Below are 26076 nucleotides of genomic sequence, written 5' to 3'. Positions count from 1 at the left end.
GTACCATTAGAGACATCATACATGAATGCTTATCCCATATTACCACTGGATGAACACATTTTGAAGATATTAACGAGTGATAAACCCACAGTGATGTCCTTTGAGTGAGTTAGACCTGTCTGCCTACTTCAAAAGGGCAATGTTTTGGACCAGGTTTCCAATCTTTGCATAATGAAGATAAGGTCAAAATGCACTATCCAGCGACCAGGATCCACTGCACTCAGATGTCCAACCACCACCTTTATGCAAGCATCAACCTGTACTAGAAGTAGCAGAGTTGTGTGCTACAATGCTACAAATCTACCTTTAATTCCAGGAGTTCAGCTTACAAAGTACAAAAGTAGTGAGGGGGGATGGGGTGGGGGAGGGGGCTGTGTGGTGTCTCAGTAAATTGAACATTAGAAACAATCACTGAAGAACTAAAGAGTGGAATAGCTTTTGTTTTGTTATCTCTGTCTCCACACCCTATGTTTTTTTGGCACGATGTTGATTCTCTTTATTGTCTCATGTTTCATGTATCTGCAAGTGAGCAATAATAAATTGTAGTATTTTGCTGTTACCAAACATGTTCTTGTTGTGGGTAGTGTATTTACATAATAATGCACCATTGTCATGTAGTCTTCTCCAAAATGATTTATTAGAAAATGTACGGTCACAACAGGTAATGGATTGTGAAGGAAATGATTAAATTGTAGACTAAAATGGAGGGTCTCAGATAGGCATTGAATTTGGAGACATGTGAATAATGCTGGAAGAAGTACAGGCAATTATTACTAGACACAAAGGCCAGTTTCTATAAACAGAGCCATAACAAATGCAAAACAGATGAAAAAGGTCACAGGAGATAAGTAACACTGTAAAATATAGTAAAAATTGAGCAAACAATAGAAATATCATTAAATTAATGAAAAAAGTGCCTACCATAGTAACAGACTGAGTAAAAGTGCCCCTATACTCAAACAATTTCATAGATACTCCACAAAATAAAAGTGTGAAATAAATCATAGGGGACCAGGGCATCGCAAAACAATAGGGCAACCATGCCATGCAATGTTCTTGGACCCAGAGATGAAAAGGAACTCGTAAAAAAACATTCAGAGACTAAAATTCTAGTAGACTTCAGGAGATAATGAAATATCAAATCATCTAATAAATCATGTGAATGAAGAAATAATTAACACTTTTGGATATAGCAAACTACTCACGCAGATAAGGAGGGTTCCAAGAAAAATTAAAAATAATCAAAGTAATATCAATAAACAAGACAGGTGACAAAGATGACCCAAATAAATACAGATCAGTATATTAGTATCTTATTTCTCAAAAATGTTAGGGACACTTACACATAATAGATTGATTACATTAACAGGAAACCACAATGTTCTGTTTCCAACACAATATTCTTTCCAAAAAAGGGAATCTACAGGAATAGCAAGCTCAAGTCTAACAGAACATGTTTTCCATTTTTTGCATCAGTGATAGTAGAGAATGAAAGAAATAGGTAAGGAAACTTTTTGTACTTTATTAACGTAGCTAAACACAAAAAATCAAAAAAGGTACATCACAGAATAATGAGGACAAAGTTTCATCCATAATTATAGTTCCATGCTGTTGCCAATGATCATAATCTACTGCAGCATATACTTGTCATTTGTATTCATCTGTTGCTACACCTGCACCCTGTTGTCTTTTTAAAAAAAAAAAAAAAAAACCTGGAGCCCCAGGTTTGTTGGGGTACTGGTGCTTGTTACAACAGACAGCCCTGGTGACAAAAGCCTGCAGTTGTTGTGCTGGGATGTCTTCTTTCTGTTCTGAGGTTTTCTCTGCTGAGTGACTGTCTCTTCCACTCGATGCTGTTGAGGAGTCATTGCTGGTAGATGTGTCTAACTGTTCATGATGTACTGTTCCTTCCTTGTGATGGTAACACAGTTTCAACTGTTCACTTGTTACTCTTTCTTGCTTCTCATTTATGCCTGTTGCAAAGGTACTGTTTCTTTCTGTCAAAACTGTATAAGGACCCATATCAAGGGCTTTTAGTGTCATCATGCAGCCAGATAAAGTGTTGTAAGCCCTTATTTCGAAAAAGTCTTCTATCACCATGTCTGATGGGTGGCACTGCTTGTAATTGTCTCATGTGATTGCTAAGATACCTAACAAATTCCATTCTCTGGTCTTGCACAGCCTAAGGGTCTCGTTGGCATTATGAGTTCTTCAGGATCTCACAACCCTTCTCTAAATACCAATTGTGCTGGTGAACTTAGTATATCTTCCTTCACTGCTGTTTGCAAGCCTAATAATATGAGTGGCAATGCCTCGGTCCATAACATCGTGAAGGACACTATCATGGCCTTTATTGTCCAGTGAAACCTTTCTACTGTCCCATTGCAGCTGCTGATATTCCTTGCTTCTATTAACAATCATGATCCAAATTGATGATCTCTATATATCACGACTGAGGATGGAATTCTGAAACGTGTGAACCACTCACCTACTAAAATAGTCACGACAGTTTCTGCTGTGATGTCTGCTTTTGGCCATTTTGTAAAATGATCCATGATCATCACTATGTTCAGTTGTGCATTAAAAGAGGGTAGTGGCCCTACTAAATCCAGATGAATGTGAGCAAATCTTCTAGGTGGTGTTGGAAACTGTGAAATTGGAGGAAGAGCATGTCAGTTGATTTTGCTACATTGTCGTTCTAAGCATCTGCCTGTAAGCCTAATAAGCCTAATAAGCCTAATAATATGAGTTGTAATGCCTTGGTCCATGACATCTTGAAGGACACTAGTATGGCCTTTAATATCCAGCAATCAGGACTGCAATCTTTTTTGTATGCCTGGCCACATGACTTTGTTTACCACTAGCTTTGCAGTTACTCTAATACTTGACTGGGTCAATCCAAACAAGTTCTGAAAAATATTCCATCTAAACTATCAGAATAAATGTGTAGACTCCTTGACATACCACATGAAATTCTGATATCACTGTGAGTCCTCAATAAGCACTGCAGCCGCAACACTCTTTGATTTTTTTTCTTTTCTTTTTTTTCAGGCCTTGCAGCTCTCTTATCATCTTTCTGCTATATATTCCCACATAATTGTTCTTAATGGGACACGGTTTCACAGTAGAAAACCTGCCACTATATTCTATGCCCTGAGCTTTTCTGCAAACCTTACAGAACCAGCTCTCCTGAAAGAAAGGATTGCTAGTTCTGTAAGGTTCGCAAAAGAGCTTCTGTGAAGTTTGGAAGGTAGGAGACAAGGTACTGGCAGAATTGAAGCTGTGAGGATGGGTTGCAAGTCTTGTTAGGGTAGCTCAGATGGTAGACCACTTGACCACGAAAGGCAAAGTTCCCAAGTTTAAGTCTCAGTCCAGCACAAAGTTTTAATCTGCCAGGAAGTTTACATTAGCATGTACTTTTCTTTCATTCTTTTTTAACACACCCATAATTGTAGTTGGACATTGGTGCTCTTTAACGGTTGCTCGTACCATTTGGGTAGTGCCAAGGTTGCATACATTATTATGTGCTTGCTTCAAATCTTTGGTGATATCAACAGCATTGTTCTCCATTTTCTTCTCAGGACAAATCCCTACTTATTGGAATGGACTCCTCTCTTTATTGGTATCTCTTACATTATTACAACAATGCTAAATTCATCCTTGCTAATCATTGTTCCACCTGTTCTATGCTTTGGTCCTGTTTGTTTGTTTCTTGTTGCCATAATATACCTCATGAGCCACCTTTGTGCTCTTTGTGGCCTCTGACACTGTGCAAACTGAAATTCCTGCCATACTGTTATCCTCCTTGCCTGCATTATGCAACACTTCATGTAGCATTAGGTCTTTGATGGGTGGCATCTCCTGCACAAATATTTGCTGGTAATTTTCATAGCCATAAGACCATTAGAGACAGCTCTGGTACAAGTTGAGGTCCTGCTAAAGTGCACAGGGCTTCCATCAGTTGTACTGCTGGTCTATCACCCATTGGTTCTTCTTTGAAAAGCTTTCTGAGGCTGAAGTTCTGGTGACAAAGTATATTGACATATCAGTGCTTCCTTTAGAGTTGTGTAGCATCCCTGTCCTAATATGTCTTCTACTTCTTCTATAACCACTCCATCTAGATGTGCCACAGTGATGATACATTTACTTTCATCTGTGCCCATGTCATGCTATTGAAAATACATTCAACACGTATAAACTATGTTAGTGGTTGGCTTGGCCAAAAGTGTGGCAACTTGATACAAACCATATTATTTAATGGATGTCATTATACTTTAATCATCTCCATAGTGGTTGGATATGGTGACATTGAGGACATCGGCAGCTCTTTCTTTATGTCAGTTTCTGTCTCTTGCTTGTCTTGCTCTGCCATCACATCACAAAAAAAGATATGTTGTCTACAATTCTTCTTGTCTTTCAAGTCAGGGTCACCATTTTCCCACGGATAATAGTAGAGATAGAAAGTAACAGGTGAGGAATATATTTGTACTTTATTAACACAAAACTCAACAAAGGTAAATTAGAAAATAAGAAGGACAAAGTTCCATCCATAATAACAGTTCCATGCTGCAACCAGTGATCATCTCCTGCTTTGTCATCTACTTGTCATTTATACTTGTCCATCACTACAAAATTCTTAGACGAAAGAAGCACTGTGCCTGCTATGTTTCCAGATTTATGTAAAGATTTTGATGAAGGTACCAATGCAGCTCTGATTATAAACCTTGAACAATGTGGTGTATGAGGACAAACAGTACAATGTACAAAATTATATGTTGGGAACAAAAAGCAATACCTAATAACAGATCTGTAATCAAGGCCCATTAAGCATGGTGTAGTTCAGAAATCTGCACCTTGTCCACTATACTGTAGTCAATGTATGCTGCATGCTGACATCTTGATGTTAGTAAATTTAGAAAAAAAATCTAGAAACACTTGAAAGAAATGCACTTATTTCAACAAATAACACAGTGTAGTGGCTTACAGATGATGTAATTATAAATTTAAAAATAACAATATTCATCCTGTTCATTAATGAAGAAAAGAAAGAGCAAACAGACATATTTATGGATGAAACAAAACTTGAAGTTAGTTTTGTAAAAGTTCCTGAAAATGCATTAGACAGTAAGATCCAATGGGGACAACATATTGATAATATCTACTCTAAATTAAGTACTGTAATGTTTATTATTGAACAACTTGCACATTACCCCAATTAATAAATTCACTGTACAATGTAACATGGTCTTCTGAACAGTACTTAAGAGTGTAACTACTGCGTGGAGTTATCTTGAGCAGCAATAGCACAAAAATAATTTTTGTATTGCAAAAAAAAAGCCCATTAAGGCCATTCTGAATAAAAATAAGTTGACCCATGCAGAACTTCCTTGCAGAATCTATAAATATTGACTTTTCCATCTATGTAGATATGCAGAACATCAGTTTCATTAATAAAACACAACATGTTACAAGGGAACAATGAAGAAGTCCATTCAGATGTCACAGGAATCAAAGACTGCCTGGAAAGTGTACCACACAGAGAGTTTCAAAAACGGTCCTAATACTTAGAAGCGCAACCTATAAGTCTGCAGGCAGCATGAGTAACAGGGTGCTCCAGAAACTTTTTATGGATTATTTAATACTGAAAGAATTTTTCAGTATAGAGGAGTGTGAAGGTAAGTAATTTGTAATGCTTAGCTATCATTATAAATTTATGGTAGTTGCCTACATGAAAGAGTATACAAAAATAATATTTTTACTTGACTATAAAACTAGAGATAAAAGTCAATTATTGTGGTAAGCCCATTATGTTTTTGTGAGTCTGTACTGCAGTCATCTCATTTAAACAATATTTAAATAACTTCAATCTCTAAATAAAAATATAGAGGTAAATGTACACTGAAGCACCAAAGAAACTGGCATAGGCATGCATATCCAAATACAGAGATATGTAAACAGGCAGAACAGTGCTGTTGTCAACAAGACCTATATAAGACAAGAAGCATCTGGCATAGTTGTTAGATCAATTACTGCTGCTACAATGGTAGCTTATAAAGACTTAAGTAATCCAGAATGTGGTATTATAGTCAGCACATGAGTGATGGTTCTCAGCACTTCGGAGTTAGCAATGAAGTGAGGATTTTTCTTTATGACCATTTCATGAGAGTACTGTGAATGTCAGGAATTCGGTAAAACATCAAATCTCCAACATTACGGTGGCCAGTAAAAGATCGTGCAAGAATGGGACCAATGATGACTGAAGAGAATCATTCAACATGACAGAAGTGCAACCTTTCTGCAACTTGCTGCAGATTTCAATGCTGGGCCATCAACAAGCATCAGCATGTGAGCCATTCAATGAAACATCATTGATATGGACATTTGAAGCTGAAGGACCACTTGTGTATCCTTGATGGCTGCATGACACAAAGCTTTATGCCTCGCCTGGGCCCATCAACACTGACATTGGACTGCTGATGACTGGAAATATATTGCCTGGTTGGACAAGTCTCACTTCAAATTGTATTGAGTGGATAGACGTGTATGGGTATGGAGACACCCTCATGAATCCTAGACAGTGCATGTCAGTACAGGACTGTTCAAGCTGGTGGAGGCTCTGTAATGGTTTGTGGCATTAGCATTTTGAGTGATGTGGGATATCTGATACATCAAGATATGACTGATAGATGACACATACGTAAGCACTTGTCTGGTCACCTGCATCCATTAATGTCAATTGTGCATTTTGATGGACTTGGGCAATTACAGCAGGGCAATGCAACACACTACACATCCAGAATTTCTACAGAATGACTCCAGGAATGCTTTTCTGAGTTTAAACATTTCCACTGCCCACTAAACTCCCCAGACATAAACATTACTGAGCATAACTGGGCCATCTTGCAACATGCTGTTCAGAAGAGATCTCCACACTATCACACTCTTATGGATTTATGGACAGCCCTGCAGGATTCATGGCATCAATTTCCTCCAGCACTACTTCAGACATTAGTCAAGTCCATGCCATGTTGTGTTGCGGCACTTCTGCGTGCTCGTGGGGGCCTAAGAGAATGTTAGACAGGTGTATCACTTTCTTTGGCTCTTCAATGTATTTACCATTCTTTTGTTTTACACTGTAATATGTAGGCTAAATATTTTAAGACATTCAATTAAGCTGACTTTCCCTATGTTACAAGTACACAGTCTGTACATAATGTGGTCAAATGTGCCAAACAAAAATTAATCCATTAACTAAGAGGCAGTTGATAAGTTGTGTTGTGAAAAATGAGTCAGTATTAGGTATTTCTGCCAATCATTTGGATTTGACATCACAAACACAAAAATTTGGGCCAATTGCATGGTGGCTCTGGTCTGGATTTGAAGTGACACATGTTGCTGGAATACATTTATTTGTAAGTGAGTTACTGAAAGTCAAGAGAGCTTGACACTGTCTCAGTTGCAACACCACCCACAATAACTAATACAGTATATTTTGTATCACATGGGATATCTGGGGAGAAATTACAACTTTCCACTTCATGATGGCATGGGTTTTCCTAGCTAATTAAACTGCCTGGCACTGGGTCTTAAAAGCAAATCTTTAATGCTTCTTCCCAGAAACATGACATATTTACCAGCAAGGTTTGACTGTTAATATGTAGATGTGTCCTAATGATGTGTCAAAATATATTTCTTTTGGGAAAATATTATACATAATGGCATGGATTCTGTGTTTCATCCTCAGAAAAAGTCAATGACAAATTCACTGTCCATAAATTACAATCAGCAAACACATTCAGATACAGATGGCCCAACAAGAAAACTTGCCAACCAAATGCCATGTGCTTAGGAACAAAACTGACCTTCCAATGAAACCTAAAGTTCCACATTACAACCTGTTCAATTAGTATGAACTTGCGACCTGAACAGCTGCTCTTCACAGAGTTGAATGTACAAGAGAGGCATTTGCTGCTCTCCAAGTGTTCACATCCATTCAGAAGAATGTTCAGTTGACAGACACAAATATATCTACAGCATCTAGGAACTGCTGTGGTATTGTCTGGATTACATAATGAGCTTCAGATCTTTAAAGGATTACAATTAAAAGAGTCATACAAGTGTGTATTCCACAAAACAGAAAATAGACAGGAATGTCTGTGGGTTGGAAACAGAAGTTCCTCTACCAATTGTTCATATTCAGTTCATCAAGCTGTTTGTTGTATAGGCATAAATTTAACCAAGCTAAGTTTTGCCAAACTCAGGAATGTACTATTTAAATGTTACATCTTACCCTTCTTGTGTGCTCTTCATCTCAGACTTTTATAAAATACAAGCATAGATAAGATTTTTGATAGCATTCATAAGATTTATGATGATGGGAGGATTGCCAAATACTCTTTATTCTGGCGTTGCAATCATTTAACAAACCACGAACATGGAACTAAAGGACTACTCTCATTTATTTGAGGACATGAAGATCAGCAACACTTAATCCACCACAGTGTTTCATGGAATTTCATTACATTACAGGCACCTTGGTGTGATGACTGATGGGAATGTATGGTAGGAACAATGAAATGCTGTCTGAGAAAGACTGCGGGGAAGTTCTGTAGATGATGAGGAAAAACTTATAATGTTATTGATGGAAATGGAAGCCACCTTCAATTCATTGCCAATCACACAATTTGACTCTGAAATAGTTACAACAAGCCATCTCTGAACTAGTGAATAGCTGAATACATTATCCACTGGTACGTAACTCAACACACTGAAGTATCTTTGAGGAGAGGTGCAAGAAAGGCAAAAGAAGAAAAATGACATCATGGCGAGATGTAAGAAAGGATATCTATTTGAGTTCATATAATGAAGTCTGACACCTTAAAACCTCTCAAATGGTGAGTGGCAGATGATATCCTGTTTTAGCAGGATACACAACCAAGGCACATGTGGCAGAGAAAGTGTGGCATTGAAAGAAGAACAAGAAGAGACAGAATAGTGCATACTAGAATACTTCAAATACTTGACAGAAGAAATACTGAATGGCCAATGTAACTGGTCATTCCACTTGAGATGGAGCAGTGTAGAGAGAATGTCAAAGATTTTAAATAAGTACTTTGCTTCTTATTGCTTCTTATTTACTTATGTAATTATGAATGAAGCACTCACAACACTGGTGTAATATTTTGCTCAATAGTGAAGACAGCACTCCATTTTTGGAAAAGAATGAAATGTATAAAATTACTTGTAACTGTGGCAAATTCTTTATAGGTTAGTCTGGCAGGGCAATATGTACCTGCTTGAAGGAACACCACAGAAGTTAGAAACTTAGAAAAGAAAACCCTCCTTTTGAAGACTGCCTGCTTAAAGAAGGTCGTTATTACAATGTGAAACATGAAGTATTACATCACATCTATGAAGAAAGCAAGATGAACTATCTTGAAGAAATGGAAATTAATAAACACTTGTTCTTCAACACAGGCTTAGTACTGAATGACTAGACACAGCTCCCTTACTCACCACTTCTAACTGCAGATACTACTCATAATTCTATCCAGGTCATATTATAACTTACCACTCTTGCTGACAGGCCCCATATCCATTATTTCAGTTACCATGATTTCTCTTGCTGTTTAAAAAAAATTGCTTTATAAAAACACCTGCTTCACTCACCTGGTTAATATCATTGTTATGACTTATTTGTTTGTAGTTTAGGACCTATTAAGGATAAGATTCGTTTGTTCAGCCACATCTTTGGAAAATCTCACCAAAGTTTAGTGCTCAGTTATTTTCTTCTATGTACAAATGTTGTAATTTGTGTATCATTCATTAGCCAACATGTCACATATTTTAACTTATTAAAATAATCTTACATCACATTTATGCTGAAATAATCCTTCTCATTTTAATCCTAATTCTAACATTAACATTTTTCATGTCTTGAAGTGGATATACTATGTACATGCGCTAGTTTAAAATCTTTGACCCAACAAAATTTCAGTTCATCACAAACTTATCTTTGTACCAGATGATTGCATAAAGTCAAAAGTCAGTGTTGTGTATGTTTCATTTATACCTTGTAAGAATTGTATCAAGAACTGACAGAACAGACAATCAATGCTGTTTCTGTATTGCAATATCTTCGACCATAGAAATTATATTAAAGCTGTAAGAAAATGCACATGGTGTCTTGTGCATTAATCCACAATATACAACAATCTCAGACACTTTGATTCACTTCTTTTCCAGGTTTCCTGCAATCCATGATTCACTTATACACAATGCTGTGCTTTAAACTAACATTCTTAGAAATTTCATCCTAAAATAAAGGCCTATATTTGATACTAGTAGACTTCTTTTTGTTGTGGAATGTTCTCTTCTCATGTGCTAGTCTATTTCTTATATTGGTCTTGTGTCACCCTCTATGTTTTGATTTTGCTCCAGTACTGTAGCATTCCAATCCCCCATGATTATTACATTTACATGTCACTTCACATACTGAGTTATTTGGTCAGTGACTTCAGATTCTCTCTCTGTGTCTCCATCTTCTGCTTGTGACATCAGAGTGTAGGCCTGAACTATTGGTATTAATATTGGTCTTCTGTTGATTCTGATGAGAATAATCCTATCACTTAACTTTTCACAGTAACCCACTCTTTCCCGCTAAGTTCCTATTTGTAAAGCATCCTATCACTGTTGCAACATGATGTAATACTGTTGATATTATCATACTGGTATAGTTGGCTGAACATAAAGACTTCCCTTTATTAATTACATTTCACCGACACCAATTATATGTAGAGTGTCTCTCTGCATTTTTATTTTCAGATTGTCCATGCTCCAACCTGTAGAACAGTTTTCCAGTCTTACTCTCATGTCAGCTCTGTCTCAGCAGTCCTTCTTACATACATGAACGAAGGAATCCTTTGTTCGAGGAGAGTTCTTCATGTCACTTTTTCCATCACAGGTAACTTTTCCTGTGAATACATATACAGAATAATCAGCATTTATCACTTGTATTAATATGTAGCTGCCTTTAGAACAGCAGTTCCCCAGGCCAAGGGTAAGAGGGTGGCCTGAACCTAAGTCTGCTTATCTGAGTGGCCCCTTGTACCAGAACTCTATGGGCATTATTTTTATGCTAAATCTAAGTGGTGGATAGGATTGAACATGGAATCCATGACGCTTTTATTTGTAGTTGAAGACAGTACTCCTAGGGCACAGTGTCTGTTACTTTCCAGCGGAGGATAAAAAACTTGAACTTAGATTTGAAGCAAGGAATTACAAGGTATTTACAATGGATTCCTGATGTGAGCCAACTAGGAAAGTATTTTTCAGGAAAATTGTTTCCTTACTGCTGTTAATGTAATTTTTGGTGTTTTTGGGATAGCTGGTCATAATCTTCCAACAAGTAACCAACACAGCTTTTGAATATATGCAAACAATTTTGAAATGTTAACATTCAGGATACCAGTAGTAATTGTTGAAGGTTTCATACCTCACATGGCCTTCATTTGAATGGCCCTGTAAAAGGTTAATAATGCAAAAAGTATGGTGGTCAAAACAATGACATGCTGTTGTTATACGTCAAATGCAGAACAAGTGACAAAAAATGCTATATCATCTACCACCAAATCTTTTGATGACTTTGTTGATCAAAATAAATATAAGAAGACTTTTTTATAGTAAGTGTTTCACCAGAAAAAAGTTGAATTAATATAAAGTTTCATCTGCAAATAAGTTTTCCAATGTATTAAAACTACTGCACCACTATGTTCAGTTTCTAGAAAATAAGTTACTACAATTTTTATTGGTGAATCTTGAACTAAATATTGATATTATGTGTATAACTGAATGCTGGTTACACAAAGGCAAGATTATGTTAACTGTTATTCCTGCATACAAACTCGCCAATTCGTATCAAAGAAGCAATAGTAAATGCAGTGAAACAGCTATTTTTCTAAAAGATTATTTAAAATTTACGGCAGTATAAAAGTATTAAAGCTTGGCAGGACACAAAGACTTTGAACTATGTATAGTTGATTTGACAGATGTTACTATCTTAATTGTAACACATTATTGATCTGGGGATTGAAAAATTTTCATTAAAAATTTCGTAAGATTGCCAAACAGTATAAAATGTGATAGAAAGAAAGTGGTTATCTGTGGAGATTTAAATGTAGACTTTTACAAGATTCAAATCACAGAAATGGGATGTTAAATATAGCCATTAGTTTTGGTCTTATACAAACTGTAAACTCCCCAATTACAATTACAGCCAAAAGTAAAACTACTGTTGAACAAATTTTTACAAGCTAATGTGACATTAGCTACAACACCATTGTTATAAATAAAGATTACAGTGATCATAAAGCTCAGCTCCAGTCTATTCAAATAAACACAGTAAGTAAATGGGGACCTAAGACAAAAACAATTGAACAGAGAGAGTTCAGTTATTATAATGTCAGAGTGTGTAATATTATACTGTCAAGGGAAACATTGAAGGATGACTTTAGTAAAATTTAAGTAAGTAGCAAAATTGACTGTTTCCCCAATGTGTATCAGTATTATTTTCTAGTATCATTTCCAATGAAAAATGAAGAGGAGTAAGACAGTTAAAAGCAAATGTTGGATAACAAGAAGTATTATAAATTCCAATAGAAAGAAAAAAAATCTCCACTCTTTTATCAAGTAAAATAACCATATTCCAGAATTTAGAAATTATGTGAAAAAGTACAATCAAATATTCAACAAGGTAACAAAAGAAGCCAAATGATGAAATAATGATAACTACATCTGAAGTGCAAAAAATAAAACAAAAGCTGTGTGGAAGGTTATTAGAGTAGAAACTGACATAGAATGGTCATTATCAAGGAATAACTCTCTGCAAATTGAAAGTAACAGATCCTTAGATCCAAAAGAGGTAGGTAATACATTTTATATGTATTTTACTAATACAGCAAATCAGTTAATCCTCGATCAGTATGAAAACAGACCAAATAAAAAGGTCAATCAAAAATAAATATACATGTGGGCTGAATGGTGCAACATATTATGTATTAAGAAATGACTTCCAATAAAGTTATAAAAACACTAATGTACATTATCAACTGGAACCTTTCACAATAACTTAAAAACTGATAAAGTAACAGGGGACACTGAAAATTTAAACAACTATTGTCCAAATCAGTGTTTCCTCCAACATATTTGAAAGAATTTTCCACAATGGGCCTCAAAGCTATATTACAAAAAAATCATTACTCTCATCAAATCAGCATGGATTCAGAATATCCAAGCCTACATTAATAGCTATGTATGAGTATTTAGAAGCTCTTTCCAAAGAACAGGATGACAAAGAACAAACTGCTAATGTTTTCTAGATCTCTCAAAAACATTTGATATAATTGACCGTAACGTTCTTGTTCGCAAATTAGCACAAAAAGGTGTCAGATGGGTACCAAACCAGTGAATAAGACAAGTAGTAAGTGGTGCTTTTAAGGCATGATAACATTAAAGGAAATGTCATTACAACAACACATCTGTCCAATAAATCACCAATAAAGTAGAAAATGCCATAATACAGTGTCCTAGGACTTCTGTTGTTCCTGCTTTACTTTATTAATGTAAAAAATCTTATTTGCTGATGTCACCAGCTTTTCAATAACAGCTCCTGACAAAATCTCTATGAAAGTACCAATACATACTTCAATGTCCCTAGTTACTAGATGGTTCCAAAAAAATAAATAAAGAAAAAAACTGTCCCCACTTTTAGAAGAATTTGATGCAATACCATATCTTGACAATACATTACTGAAATCAGGTACTGAAACTTAAGTTCTAAGGATGCAGTTATAAGACAATTTAAAGTAGGATTGTCATGTGAAAGAACTAGAAAAACAGCTTTCAAGAGCTTATTATGTACTTTGTGTGTTAAGACAAAGTGCAAACAGTTCAGCAGTCATTCAAGCACATTACACATACTTCCATTCAGTACTCTGGCATGAGCTAATCTTATGAGGAAACTCAGCCACCAGCATAAAAATCTCTTGGATGCAGAAAAGAGCAGTCAGAGCGATCTGCAACCTAAACAAACTGGAAACCTGTAGACCACATTTCATATAGCAGAAGATAATGAGCCTGCCAAGCCTGTCCATATAGGAGTGTATCCTGCTGGCAAAAGAGTATCTTTCAAACAGTACTGGACATTTATGCAAAATACGCATATTCATAGCCACAACCCAAGGAACATTAGTAATATCCACATGTCTCAATGCAGAACAGAATTGTTTTTAAAAATGTTTTACAATTAACAGTTGAATAATTTAACAGCCTCTCTAGTGAGTTAAAACTGCAGTGACATAAAAATTTGTTTATATATAGCTTTAAGTCATTTCTGATGGGACCACATTTTTCCTCAGTAAAAGAATTTTTAAATTCTAAAAGACAACCTTGTAAACTGAATATGTAATTATGGTTAAATTCAAATTGTGTTCTTTTGGTTGCTTATAATTTATGATTGTAACTTGTAAACTAAATTTTGACTTGTTCTCTCTCTCTCTCTCTCTCTCTCTCTGTCTCCTTCTCAAATTTGACTTGTCCTATATTCATTTTACTATCTAAGTATGTAATGAATCAAAATGGACCAAATGAATGAAATAATATAAAAATAAAAAATTATCAGTAAATGTTTTGGATGTAATCTATAGGTAAGACACTTCAAACTTACAAATTAATAATAACATACAATACTCAGGATCACATAATGGAGATGCAGCACACCAACAGAAACTGTATAGCTACACTCAAATATGGGTGTTAATAGCTACCGAGAAAACACATAGGGCCTATTTGTATCCATATGTCCATATTCAGGCAATAAAGTTCATTCTGATGCTTGGAGTCATAATGCTAGTCATGTTGTCCCTGTAGAATGTCACTAAAGAACCAAGGACAGAATGGCTATGCCAGTCTTTGATCCATAAACACTTATCGTTATCATCACTACAAAAATATCCACTTTGACTGTTAGCTGTGCATAAGATTCTGCTCATGTTTCTCACTTAACTCAATATAATATGTAACAAATTAATGTTGTTCACTTACACTGCCAACAAATGAGTACAAAATTATCCAAAATAGTTATGCAAATGAATCATTCAATTTTTAAACAAAATTATCCAACAACAAATGGTCACAGATAACATATCCAATTTAGAGTAATTTCTTGTTATCCTATATCAAACAATATAATACTGAGACTCTGTGCAGAAAAAAGTGGATGTCACTTTTTTTATGGAAGACATCACCTTATTGCTAATTCTGCAAGTGTCACTGCAAGAATCTTCTTTGAAGTTATTATATGTCATGAATGTAATCTTGCCAAGCTTCCAGGTGCATGGCTATACGTCAGTAAGATCTAGGGTGACTGTTCTTCAGCCACTGCCAAATAATAGCTCTTTGCCATGGGTGCTGGCTTCATCATTATACTGCCGTGATACTGGCTGTGATGTCTCTGGTGCTTGGTCTTTCACTGGTAATCCTATGTCTACTACACCCACAGGGCATGACAAGGATTATTGATTTTTGGGAAACCATAACAAAAGAAGTTATAAAGATCTAAATCTTTGATAACAATCTGAATATAATCAGTGACTTGCAGCTGAGTACAAGACTTAACCCAGCTACCAAGAGGATGATGTGTGTATAGCCATATACTCTGTTACTATATTCATAGTCATGGCTACATGGAGTTTCTTTGAAACCATGTCTAAGGCTTGATCTTAAATTTTTGTTTTTCTTATGAAAACATAAGCTTGACATTGCATATGTTCTCATCTTGGAATTTGGTGCTACACAATCAAAATATGTAGTGAACTATAACTCTTAAGTATGGTGTTGGTTTATTAATTAGATCTAGTTCGGTTGTGGTATGGTAAACGACTTTTACTCTTTGATCTACACTTTTACTCTTTGATCTAGATGACAGAAATCAGAAGGTAGTATTAAACAATTGTGCAAAGGCGCCTACCAACTCTGAATGGGGTACATTAAAATCTGGAGTGCCGAAGGGCTCGGTGCTTGGTCCCTTACTTTCCTTAATCTTTGTAAATGACCTTCCATGGTGTGTGACCCAAGATGCACACTTCATCCTATTTGCACATGACACAGCCATTATGATTGACAAGATACCAAACTGCAGTCTAGAGAGCACTCCGATCACTATATTCCAAGAAGTTATAGACTGGTTCACTGCAAATGGTCTGTTCCTGAATGTTAATAAGACTCATTTCATTCAGTTTCAAACAGTAAACAAAAAATTGGAAAACGTTGAAATAAAATGTGGAGAGAAAGAAATAGTGAAAGTTGTATCTTCTAAATTTCTGGGTTTACATATTGATAGCAAACTAAACTGGTCTGTCCACATCACTGACCTATGTAAAAGACTGAATTCAGCAGCTTTTGCCATTCACTCAGTTGCATCTGTTTGTGACATGGAAACAATCAAAACTGCATATGTTGATTATTTCCATTCACTTAATGACATATGCCATCATATTCTGGGGAAATCAACCACAAGCAAATAAAGTCATTGTTGCATGGAAGAGAGTTATCAGAATTATGAGTAGAGTGCATCCTAGAACTTCTTGCAGAAATTTATTCAAACAGCTAGGGATCCTCACCATGCCTTGTCAATACATCTTGTCACTAATGTGCTTCGCGAACAAAAATTATGCAGTTTACAAAATGAGTAATGCATACCATGATCACAATACAAGAAGAAAATTTGATCTTCATAAAGATTTAAAAAATCTCAGCATGGTACAGAAAGGAGTTCATTACTCATGTATAAAAGTGTTCAATAAACTACCTGTCCATATTGAATTAGTCATTGGGGATCTTACTAAATTCAAAACAGAGCTAAAACTTTATCTTTTGGATAATTCTATCTATTCTTTACAGGAATTCTTTGATAATGTGTAATACTTCTTGAATTTGTGTTTGATTTCATGCATTTCTAATAGAACTGATTATGTAGATTATCATATCACTTGTTGGCAGAATATTTTTAGATGAATTACTTTAAATTTGTTTATGTAATCATCTATGTCATTACTGCACTATTATTTATGCAGTCATCTATTTCATTACTGTACTATTATCTGTGTTGTTATCTGAATTTTTGTGTGTATTTATTTGACATATGGATGTCCTTTTTCATGTATCTGTTTATATATGTTAAATTGGTTGCCTCATGATCATCTACATATGGCTGTTAGTGTAATAACCTGATACGTTTTACATCATAGCGACAGATTCTCTTCAAGGATCCACGGAACTCGAAAATAACTAAATAAAATAAAAATAAATAGATTTAGTGTTTTGTAATGTGTTAGCCTTATGGCCCATCAGTAGTCAGTCAGCCCAATATCTTTGTGACAGTAAATTTTGTTGTACACTCAAATGAAACGTCATCACTCTCCAAATTAAGGAGTGTTTGGAGTTTATGCGTCTAGATGACAGAGCCCGTATTGCATACAGGAAGATGTGACCAGATAGCTGCCACAGTGTACACAGTATACTGTGACGAACATATTTAAGTCAATACTAGACGTCAGTTTAGGAAACTGACCTGTCTCTGTTTGGTTTGGGAGTGTGAGATTCAGGGTGGCAGCACCAGGAGATTTCAAGAGCAGAGCTTACCTTACGCCACACTATTGAGAGAGGCTTGCCAGCAGTGTGAACTCTCTAGTGGTTTTTCAAGCAGGTGGGGAGCTTCGCAGTGGAAATTTCAGATAGCTCATGAGACAAAAGTGCTTTTTATGTGATATCACGATCATCACAAGAAAAGATCACAAAACAACTCAGTAGGGTAATAGCAAAACAACTTTGTTTTGTCCATTGTATCAAAGATGTGTAATATCATCTCAATACCATAGCAAACGCTCACGTGACAGCCCAACGAAGTCATATAGAGACGGCTATTTGTAAAGAAAGATGAGGTAATTTGCAGGAGAATTTCCGATCACTTGAATGTAGTTATCGTGTACATATGAAGTCATAGAATGCCATGTAACTGAAAAGCTGCAGATGTATTTGGAAGCGTTCAATAGGTATCGCATTTACTTCTGCACCAACATCGTATACAGCACAGTTTACTGAATGCTGAGTGAATACATTGTGACTGTATTAGTTCTGTACAAAGTCGCCTCACTTCGGTACAATATAGTGGCGATAGCTGCAGCACATCATGTGTACGTAATAATTGGCCGCAGCACTCACAGATTTTGAGTTATGACAGCGATCATCATTATCCAGGTTAACAGTTTGAATGGGCAGCGTCACTGACACAGATTGCTTAAGAACCCAATTCATCATGAAGCTCATCTTCCAAGGGACAAATAGCATCATGTACAAGATATGGGTTGCATTGCATTGTCTTCTCAGGTTAGTTATGTGTTCGCACTAGGCAACTATAATGGGCACACCAGAACATGGCGTCCAACTGCCCATTACAACAGATCTGTCATTATAGTATAAGGACATACTGTTCCTAAGGATGAGTTTGTGGTGTGGACAGTTCTTAGTTACCAGTACAACTATACAGATACCTAGATCTTATCTAGCGTCACGCAGACAGTTTGTAAATGAAAATTGATATAGATGCGACATTCTGTTGCTTGATTTGTGACCATCTCGACTTTTTTACAGATGGCATTCTGCAGCAATATAACGATCGATTTCACACTGTGCTTAACAAGTTGTAAAGAGCACTGACTTTTTGCGAGGCCAGCACGTCCACAACAACTTAATGTCAATAGCGCACCTGTAAGACCTCAGATGGTGTGTGTTTTAGTTGTAGTATCCTGCAAACAATGGGACGATTCTAATTACAAGGCAGTTATTTATACACTTACTGCATCTAGTCTGTAATTTCTTAAGAGTAATGGCATGTAGGAAATTCTTACTTTGGCAGTATTGTAAGCTGTTTCCACCATGGAAGGGAAATATGTTGTATCAACTGTCACACACAGGTGGGGCAGGCATTTTCGTCAGAATATTTGCCACGCAGCAGTTAGGTAGAGCGAAGTCTGTTACTTGTACATCAGTTTTTCTTGTCAACTTTTAACAGTGCGCAATGTATGTGGTTAGGGCAGGTATTAAGGTGCGCTTTCAATTTCTTTACTTAGTACTAATAAAATATCTAAACATGTTCTGGTCGAACAGAGCCAGAGTTCTAGAACGATCAGAGTAGTAGAAAGAAGTCGGTTTAGAATAACGTGGTTCGTTGGTATGCAGGCGTGCATGGGGAGAGCGGTAGTGGTGGGAGTTATGGGCAGGCGCTGTAGGGGAAATGTCGAGGGCTGGAGGGGAAGTACCGTTCTAATCTGAAACTTATGCTCACATTCTTTGTAAATATTAAGTGGAGCCCCTCCACGCCCACACTTCAATGGTGACCATTTAAAAAGAGCTGTCACCTTTGCTTTGGTTAGTATCTAAAAAGAATTCCACTGAAAATGCAGCCATTTATTTTCGCCTGTCCTTTGACCATTTGTAACTTTCAGAGAAGCATCATGAGGTTTGAATTTTGAGTAAAACCTACACATTTCTCTTGTTGCCAATGAAAATTTGCTTCTTTTACCAAAACGTTTACATAATATGACCACACTAACACGTTGTGCAGATGCAGTTGTGAGAGAGTTCTGAAACAGTGTTTTTTTTTTAAGTTTATTAAATGAAGAAATGAGAAAAAGTAAGCTCCACAGCTTATGAAAAGCCTATCCTCAGTACAAAAATAGAAGTGTGATGTCTTCACTTGTGTTGCATCAAAACCCAAAGCGTTTCTCGTTTAACCACCTATTGATGGCCCTTAAAAATTACTTGCTTGCATCGAAAAAGTCTGTAGTTTGTGGAATTACACGATAGATAATGACGTTCTGCATAATAACCATACAGAAAAATACGCTCCTTTTTGCATACTATCAGTTACCAACATTTCATTTCGATATCTCAAATCATTTATGAACTACAAGTAATGTTATGGGTATTTCACTTTGGCTTTATCGCTGGTGCAGCGCGCTCGCAAATTAGTATGCTGCAGATCAATTTTCTCGAGACTGATGACACATAGAAATCTCCACCCTAGTCTAAAGAAAAATTCAGTATGTTAGCTAAATTTCATACACAGCGACATATGACCGTAGCTCTACAGTGAATATGAAGCAGCACATAATTCATACAGTAGCAATTTTGCGGTAAAGTCCTTGCAGAAGATGACGTGTGTTGCTGTTGGTGAGCTCGTGGGACAGTGAGCGGCGACACACACACACACACACACACACACACACACACACACACACACAAAGAGAAACATATTTGTAAATTTCCAATTGCAGCACAACACAGCACATTGTGCGGAGTGAATTTTAATGTTTTGACACACTGTTTAAAACTCAATGCTCAAACACCAGAAATTTACACTGAACTAAAATGCAGTAATGTATTTGCAATGAAGCTTGGTTCACTAGAAAGGTTTCACTTAATTCTTCAAGAGGAAAAAGTGATGTTTTCTATTAAACAATTTATGGCGGACAATTTCACAGATTTTTGTATCTTGAGAAATACAGTGCGTACTGTGTAGCTGAATCAGAGGAATACGTACACTGCTGTTTGTAAAAAGTGAAATACTCAGAAGTGCAACACTCCACTTTAAGAGGACACGTAGAACAGCGGAAGCATGCATAATAGGTGATTTAAGTGGCATTCCAGTGGTGTGCATGTAGGCCAAACAGCGGCCATTTTCGTGTGTCTGAGGAGGTCAGTGTTAGGCAAAGTTCAGTTTGTATGGAGGCGTCATACAAAGTTTAAACCAGTAAAGACGTGCCACTATGCCTTGCTGACATCACAGGGTGGAATATCGGCATGTGAGTACGATCGAATGGGCTGAATGATTGGTCTCTGGGAGGCAGGTCTGTTGTTCCGTGACATTGTCGTCTTTTCGGGGTACGCTACTTCAACAGCGAGGCATATGTAGAACCAGGGCCGGCGCAAGCACAAGTGCAGCCCCGTGCGAGGTGCTAAATTGTCGTCGTCCCCCCCGTTTTTTAAATTTTTTTTACAAACCTTTTATGGAATTTTATTGAAACAAATCTGTAGGAAATGTCAGCAATCAATCTCAATTTTTGTTTTAACTTTTCAGATCTACCTAGGTTTCGGCCACTGAGTGCCCATTCTCAAAGCTTTTAATGTGTGCTTACATCTAGTGGGTCAAGTAGTATTGTCAAACAAAAGTGACGGTCAGAGTTTAATTGTTGTTTGGGCAGGCGGAGACAGGTGTTTTATGGCTCAAAAACCAAAACGTCCGACTGTCACTCAGAAATGGATAGCAACAATTTTCAAAAATACGTCGAAACCCAACTTATGCCAGGCTTATTAGCGATGTCTTTATCCTTTGTAATTACTCGCAGCGTATTTCCCCATTCGGTATACTTCTAGCCATTGTAGGTGTTGGACATGTTTGACTGTAGTAACGTTTAACAATTTTTTTCCATAATGTGGGAAGAATAAAACACTCGGAAACTGCCATTGAAGGGCTTAGCAAAATTGCTTCAGGCTTAACATGTAACCGTAGTATCGAACATTGCATTCGAATTTCCAAATTAGATTTCGTCTTCTGCAAAATTAGTTGTGAGTGAACGCACGGCGTGTAACAGGCTGACAGCGCTCCACTCATAAGAATACTGGCACGCACGCCAGACTGCTTCCCACTCTCTGTTCCTCCGGCGTAAACACTACGGTGCTGCCACAGTGGCGAGGAAGAAATTAGTCCTCCTCACTACCCTTGTTCAACAGGGGTGGCCGGCAGGTAGTCGAGGCACCATGCCACAGTTCCCGAAGCCGCTCCCTCCGAGGTTTGGTTTCGAATCCCCCCTTGAGCATGAATGTTGAGTTGGGAAAAAAAGGGGGGACGGCAGATTTGCCTCGGAAAGTGCCGCCCCGTGCGGCCGCACGTTTCGCACGTGCCTTGCGCCGGTCCTGTGTAGAAGCATTGGAAACAAGAACGCCATATGCAGCACCGACAGGGAACTGACGGACACAGTGTGATCAGAGTGCGAGATGGCTGCCATCTTGTCCACGTGGCTGTAATTGACAGAACAGCTTTGACGACACTGTTCGGCACTATGATGGAGAGCTGCAACGAAGGTGGACATGTCTGGGGTGGCAGTTCGATGCTATCTTCTGCAAGTTGGACAAGTGGCACACATGCCGTTGCGTCGGCTTGCATTGACCAGAATCCACCAGCAACACAGTGCAATTGGAATGTGAACGAACAGTGAAATGCTGAGTTGAAAAATTTAGCGTTTTCTGGACGACTCCCGCTTCAACTTGTCCTATAGTGATGGCCACATATGCGTTCGATGCCGCCATGGTGTACGTAATCGGGCGGACTGCATTCTTGAGATGCATAGCAGACAAACGCCAAGTGTGATGGTTTGTGGCGGCGGTGACGCGATCGCAATTCCTACGTCTTGAGCGCAATTTGAACAGCTACCACTACATCAGGAACTTTTACAGCCTCAAGCATTGCTTCTCGTGCAGGATGTCTCATATGCCATATTTCAGCAGGACAACGCCGGGCCGTATGTGGCGAGCGATGTGTAAGCCTTCTTTGGAGAAGGACACGTGCCACTACTTCCCTGGCCTGCCCTTTCACATAACATGTCACCCACAGAACATGTCGACAGCTTGTTCCTCCAGGTGCTCCTGCAGCCACAGTTGATGCTTTGTGGCTGTGGCTACAAACTGTGTGGCAGAGTATTCCCGAGCAGCATATTCAGGCACTCTTTGATTCCATGGCACAATGTCTAGCTTCTCTGATTGCTTCACATTGTGGTGCTACTCGGTACTGAATTTCTACAGTCACAGTGCATGTACGGGTCCTTAACCCTTAAATGCATGATTTTTTATTTCAAGCTGTAAAAATTGCGACGTTTAGTTTATAGTGCCTACATTACGAAAAAAATATTGAAAAAATGTTTTAATTAAATTAACAAACCATTGTTGTTGACAATCGCTACAAAAACAAAAACACACCTAATTTCAAATCTATCGTAAAGACACTCAAATTAAATGTCTACATAATATCTACTTACGTTTTCAAAATAAAAAAATAATTTTGAAACCCACAAATCAGTGCACAAACACCAATAAAACGTCTCTACCTTCCGCCGAAACACACACGCGACAGTGCATCCCCACAGCTGATTGTCGAACTAGTTCAGTTCATCCTGCCATTTACGATCGCTATGAAGAACGACTAGCAGTTTAGCAGCTGCAATAGCGTGTATACACTTAACTCCATAACGAATTTCTTACAAAATGTTGCTCAGTACGGGATACATCGAAGAAATGATGTCTGTAGCTGATGAGCTACACTAAGCATTGAAGGGTTAATGATAATAATTTGTGTTGTATCATGTCGCTAGTCTGTGAAATAAAGTTCATTGTAATCACATTTCTCGGCCTTCGTGTTTCACTTTTTCCAAACAGCAGTGTATATAACATTACATAATCCTTTTCTACCTGTATGTCTTTTAAAAATATTTCATCGTAAATTTTATCATGTCTTCTCTAAACTGAACATTGATCTGCACACTGCAAGCAGGTATATTCCGCTGCGCGTACCTTAGATTCATGAAATTACTATCTGCTTCAAACCGACGGATGACTAATTGTTCACCCTATGAGCTTAGTTATAGAGGTTCTAAGATTGAACTTGTACACCATCGATAAAATTTCAGAGGTTGTTTAGGAACATTTTTTGAGTATTTTGGTATAAGGTGTAATATCTCGTTATATTCTACTAATTATCCCTACACAATTTTATGAGTGAATTACGTTTCCTACTTGACCATCTATATACTCGCAGAATTGATGCGCAAAGTAGTACAGAACTATTACTATTCCATGAGCGCATAATTACTCTTTCCAATATTCTCTCTGGGGTGTTGGGAGGTCTTCTAGGATTTTCTCCGTGCCGAATAGCCACATTGAATAATTGTAATTTTGCTATCAAAATAACTGGAAGAAAGAGATTGAAAATATATTGTATGCTTCTCAAGCAAATATATACTGAGCATTTACATCAAAAGTGTGTAAGGAATTTCATTATAGATGTATTCTCTAATTGGAAATTTGCACGCAGGTGTCGTTTCGTTGGTAATCAGAAGGGAACTTCCGATGAATTGTCAAAGCAAACCTTCCGTTTGATCTAAGGTTTTTCGACTGACTACGCAAAGCAAGAAAACCAAGACATTTTATTTATACGGGATTGCCGATCGCTTCGAATGATCGAGGCTGCGGACGAGGAGAGTCATCATCCGATTCTGATGAAACAAGTAAAACTTCATTATAATTTTCTTGAGCGACTGTGATATGGCTGCTTATGAATGAGATCATTAATAAAATACTAATAACTAATTTTCCTCCTCATCAGCAACGAGTATAAACACAATATTAATTAAAATTATAAAAGGTGCGTGCTCTCAAGTAATTCTATTTCGTTTGATTTCTTGGTCGTTTTTATCTCTGTATCTTTGGTGCGCTGAAAGAATCTGCGCAACAGTACAAATGTCGATACTAAGAGTACTTTTCTCGTTTGGAGACGTACTTGTTCCATTGACTCTCGGTACTTGCTATTGACAACAGTAATGCCCATTTCACTTTGACGCTCAAGCTTGCTTTCAGTACAGCTTCGTTGTGTTGCAGGATTTGCTCTTCCGGCTGTGTTAGTTGTATGCCAACTTTGATGTACAACAGTATGGGTCGATATATTGTTGAAGAGTTTCGGAATATCCATCTCGTGTATGCGTTCGCTGAATGTGGTGGAAGAGTAGCATGACGGCGCTCACTGAGCTGTCACCTCAGTGACGGAAAACACAATCTGTACGTGGGCGCGTAAGAGAAACCGCATATTTGCATGTTAGAATGAAAGATGGTTTACGTGAGACGTACGTTTCGCTTTTGGGAAGATGTTTTCACAGAAAGAAAGATAATCGGAATAAGAAAGCGAATAAGTACTCTGTAACGATTAGGCGCAGGCTACGGGTCACTTGCACCAAAATACTCAGAAAACAGCCCTGGACAATCTCTGGTAGAGTTGGGATTCGCCCTGTACGGTGAGAGATGTGCGTGGTAGGTAGGATCACCGCGGGGTGGAGCGCGGCATGGCTAGTTGAGCACGGCGGCCCAGTAGGTGAGGTTGAAGAGCGCGAAGGCGGCGGGGAAGCCGGCGCGGCAGACGATGTCGAGGCGGCCGCCGACCGCCGGGGAGCCCAGCCAGGCGCGCAGCCAGCCGCCCTCCGACCGGCTCTCCTCGCCCTCGGCCTCCGCCTCCGCCTCGTCCGCCGAGGGGGCGCGCGCCGCACCCGCCGCCGGCGACACCAGCTTCTGCGGGCAGTCGCCGAACCACCACACACGTAGCGGACCAGCGCAGCTCAAACTTCAACCACACTACAGGCCATTAAGATTGCTTCACTAAGAACAAATGCAGATGATAAACGGGTATTCATTGGACAAATATATTATACTACAACTGACATATGATTACATTTTCACGCAATTTGAGTGCATAGATCCTGAGAAATCAGTACCCAGAACAACCTCCTCTGGCCTTAATAACGGCCTTGATACGCTTGGGCAGTGAGTCAAACAGAGCTTGGATGGCGTGTACAGGTACAGCTGCCCATGCAGCTTCAACACGATGCCACAGTTCATCAAGAGTGGTGACTGGCGTATTGTGACGAGCCAGTTCCTCTGTCACCGTTGACCAGACGTTTACCATTGGTGAGAGATCTGGAGAATGTGCTGGCCAGGGCAGCAGTCGAACATTTTCTGTTTCCATAAAGGCCCGTACAGGACCTGCAACATGCGGTCGTGCATTATCCTGCTGAAATGTAGAGTTTCGTGGGGACCGAAGTGCCGTCAATGCGAACAAGAGGTGACCGAGACGTGTAACCAATGGCACCCCATACCATCAGGCCGTGTGATACGCCAGTATGGCGATGACGAATACACGCTTCC

The 26076-nt window shown here is 38.1% G+C and overlaps 1 protein-coding gene across 1 annotated transcript in view; it reads right to left on the bottom strand.

Annotated features, from left to right (window-relative positions):
• Positions 1–20373: 20373 nt before the first annotated feature.
• LOC126269368 (glutamate-gated chloride channel-like) overlaps positions 20374–26076 on the bottom strand; it is a 217760-nt gene continuing 212057 nt past the window's right edge. Inside the window, exon 11 of the mRNA XM_049973989.1 lies at positions 20374–25443. Coding sequence (XP_049829946.1) covers positions 25225–25443 — 219 coding nt within the window. The 3' untranslated portion in view covers positions 20374–25224. The remainder of the gene's footprint in view (positions 25444–26076) is intronic.

This window comes from Schistocerca gregaria, chromosome 1 (assembly GCF_023897955.1).
Source record: "Schistocerca gregaria isolate iqSchGreg1 chromosome 1, iqSchGreg1.2, whole genome shotgun sequence".
Classification (NCBI taxonomy): Eukaryota; Metazoa; Arthropoda; class Insecta; order Orthoptera; family Acrididae; genus Schistocerca; species Schistocerca gregaria.
The sequence above is the reverse complement of the archived record's forward strand: the minus strand, read 5'-3'. Positions and strand labels throughout refer to the sequence as shown.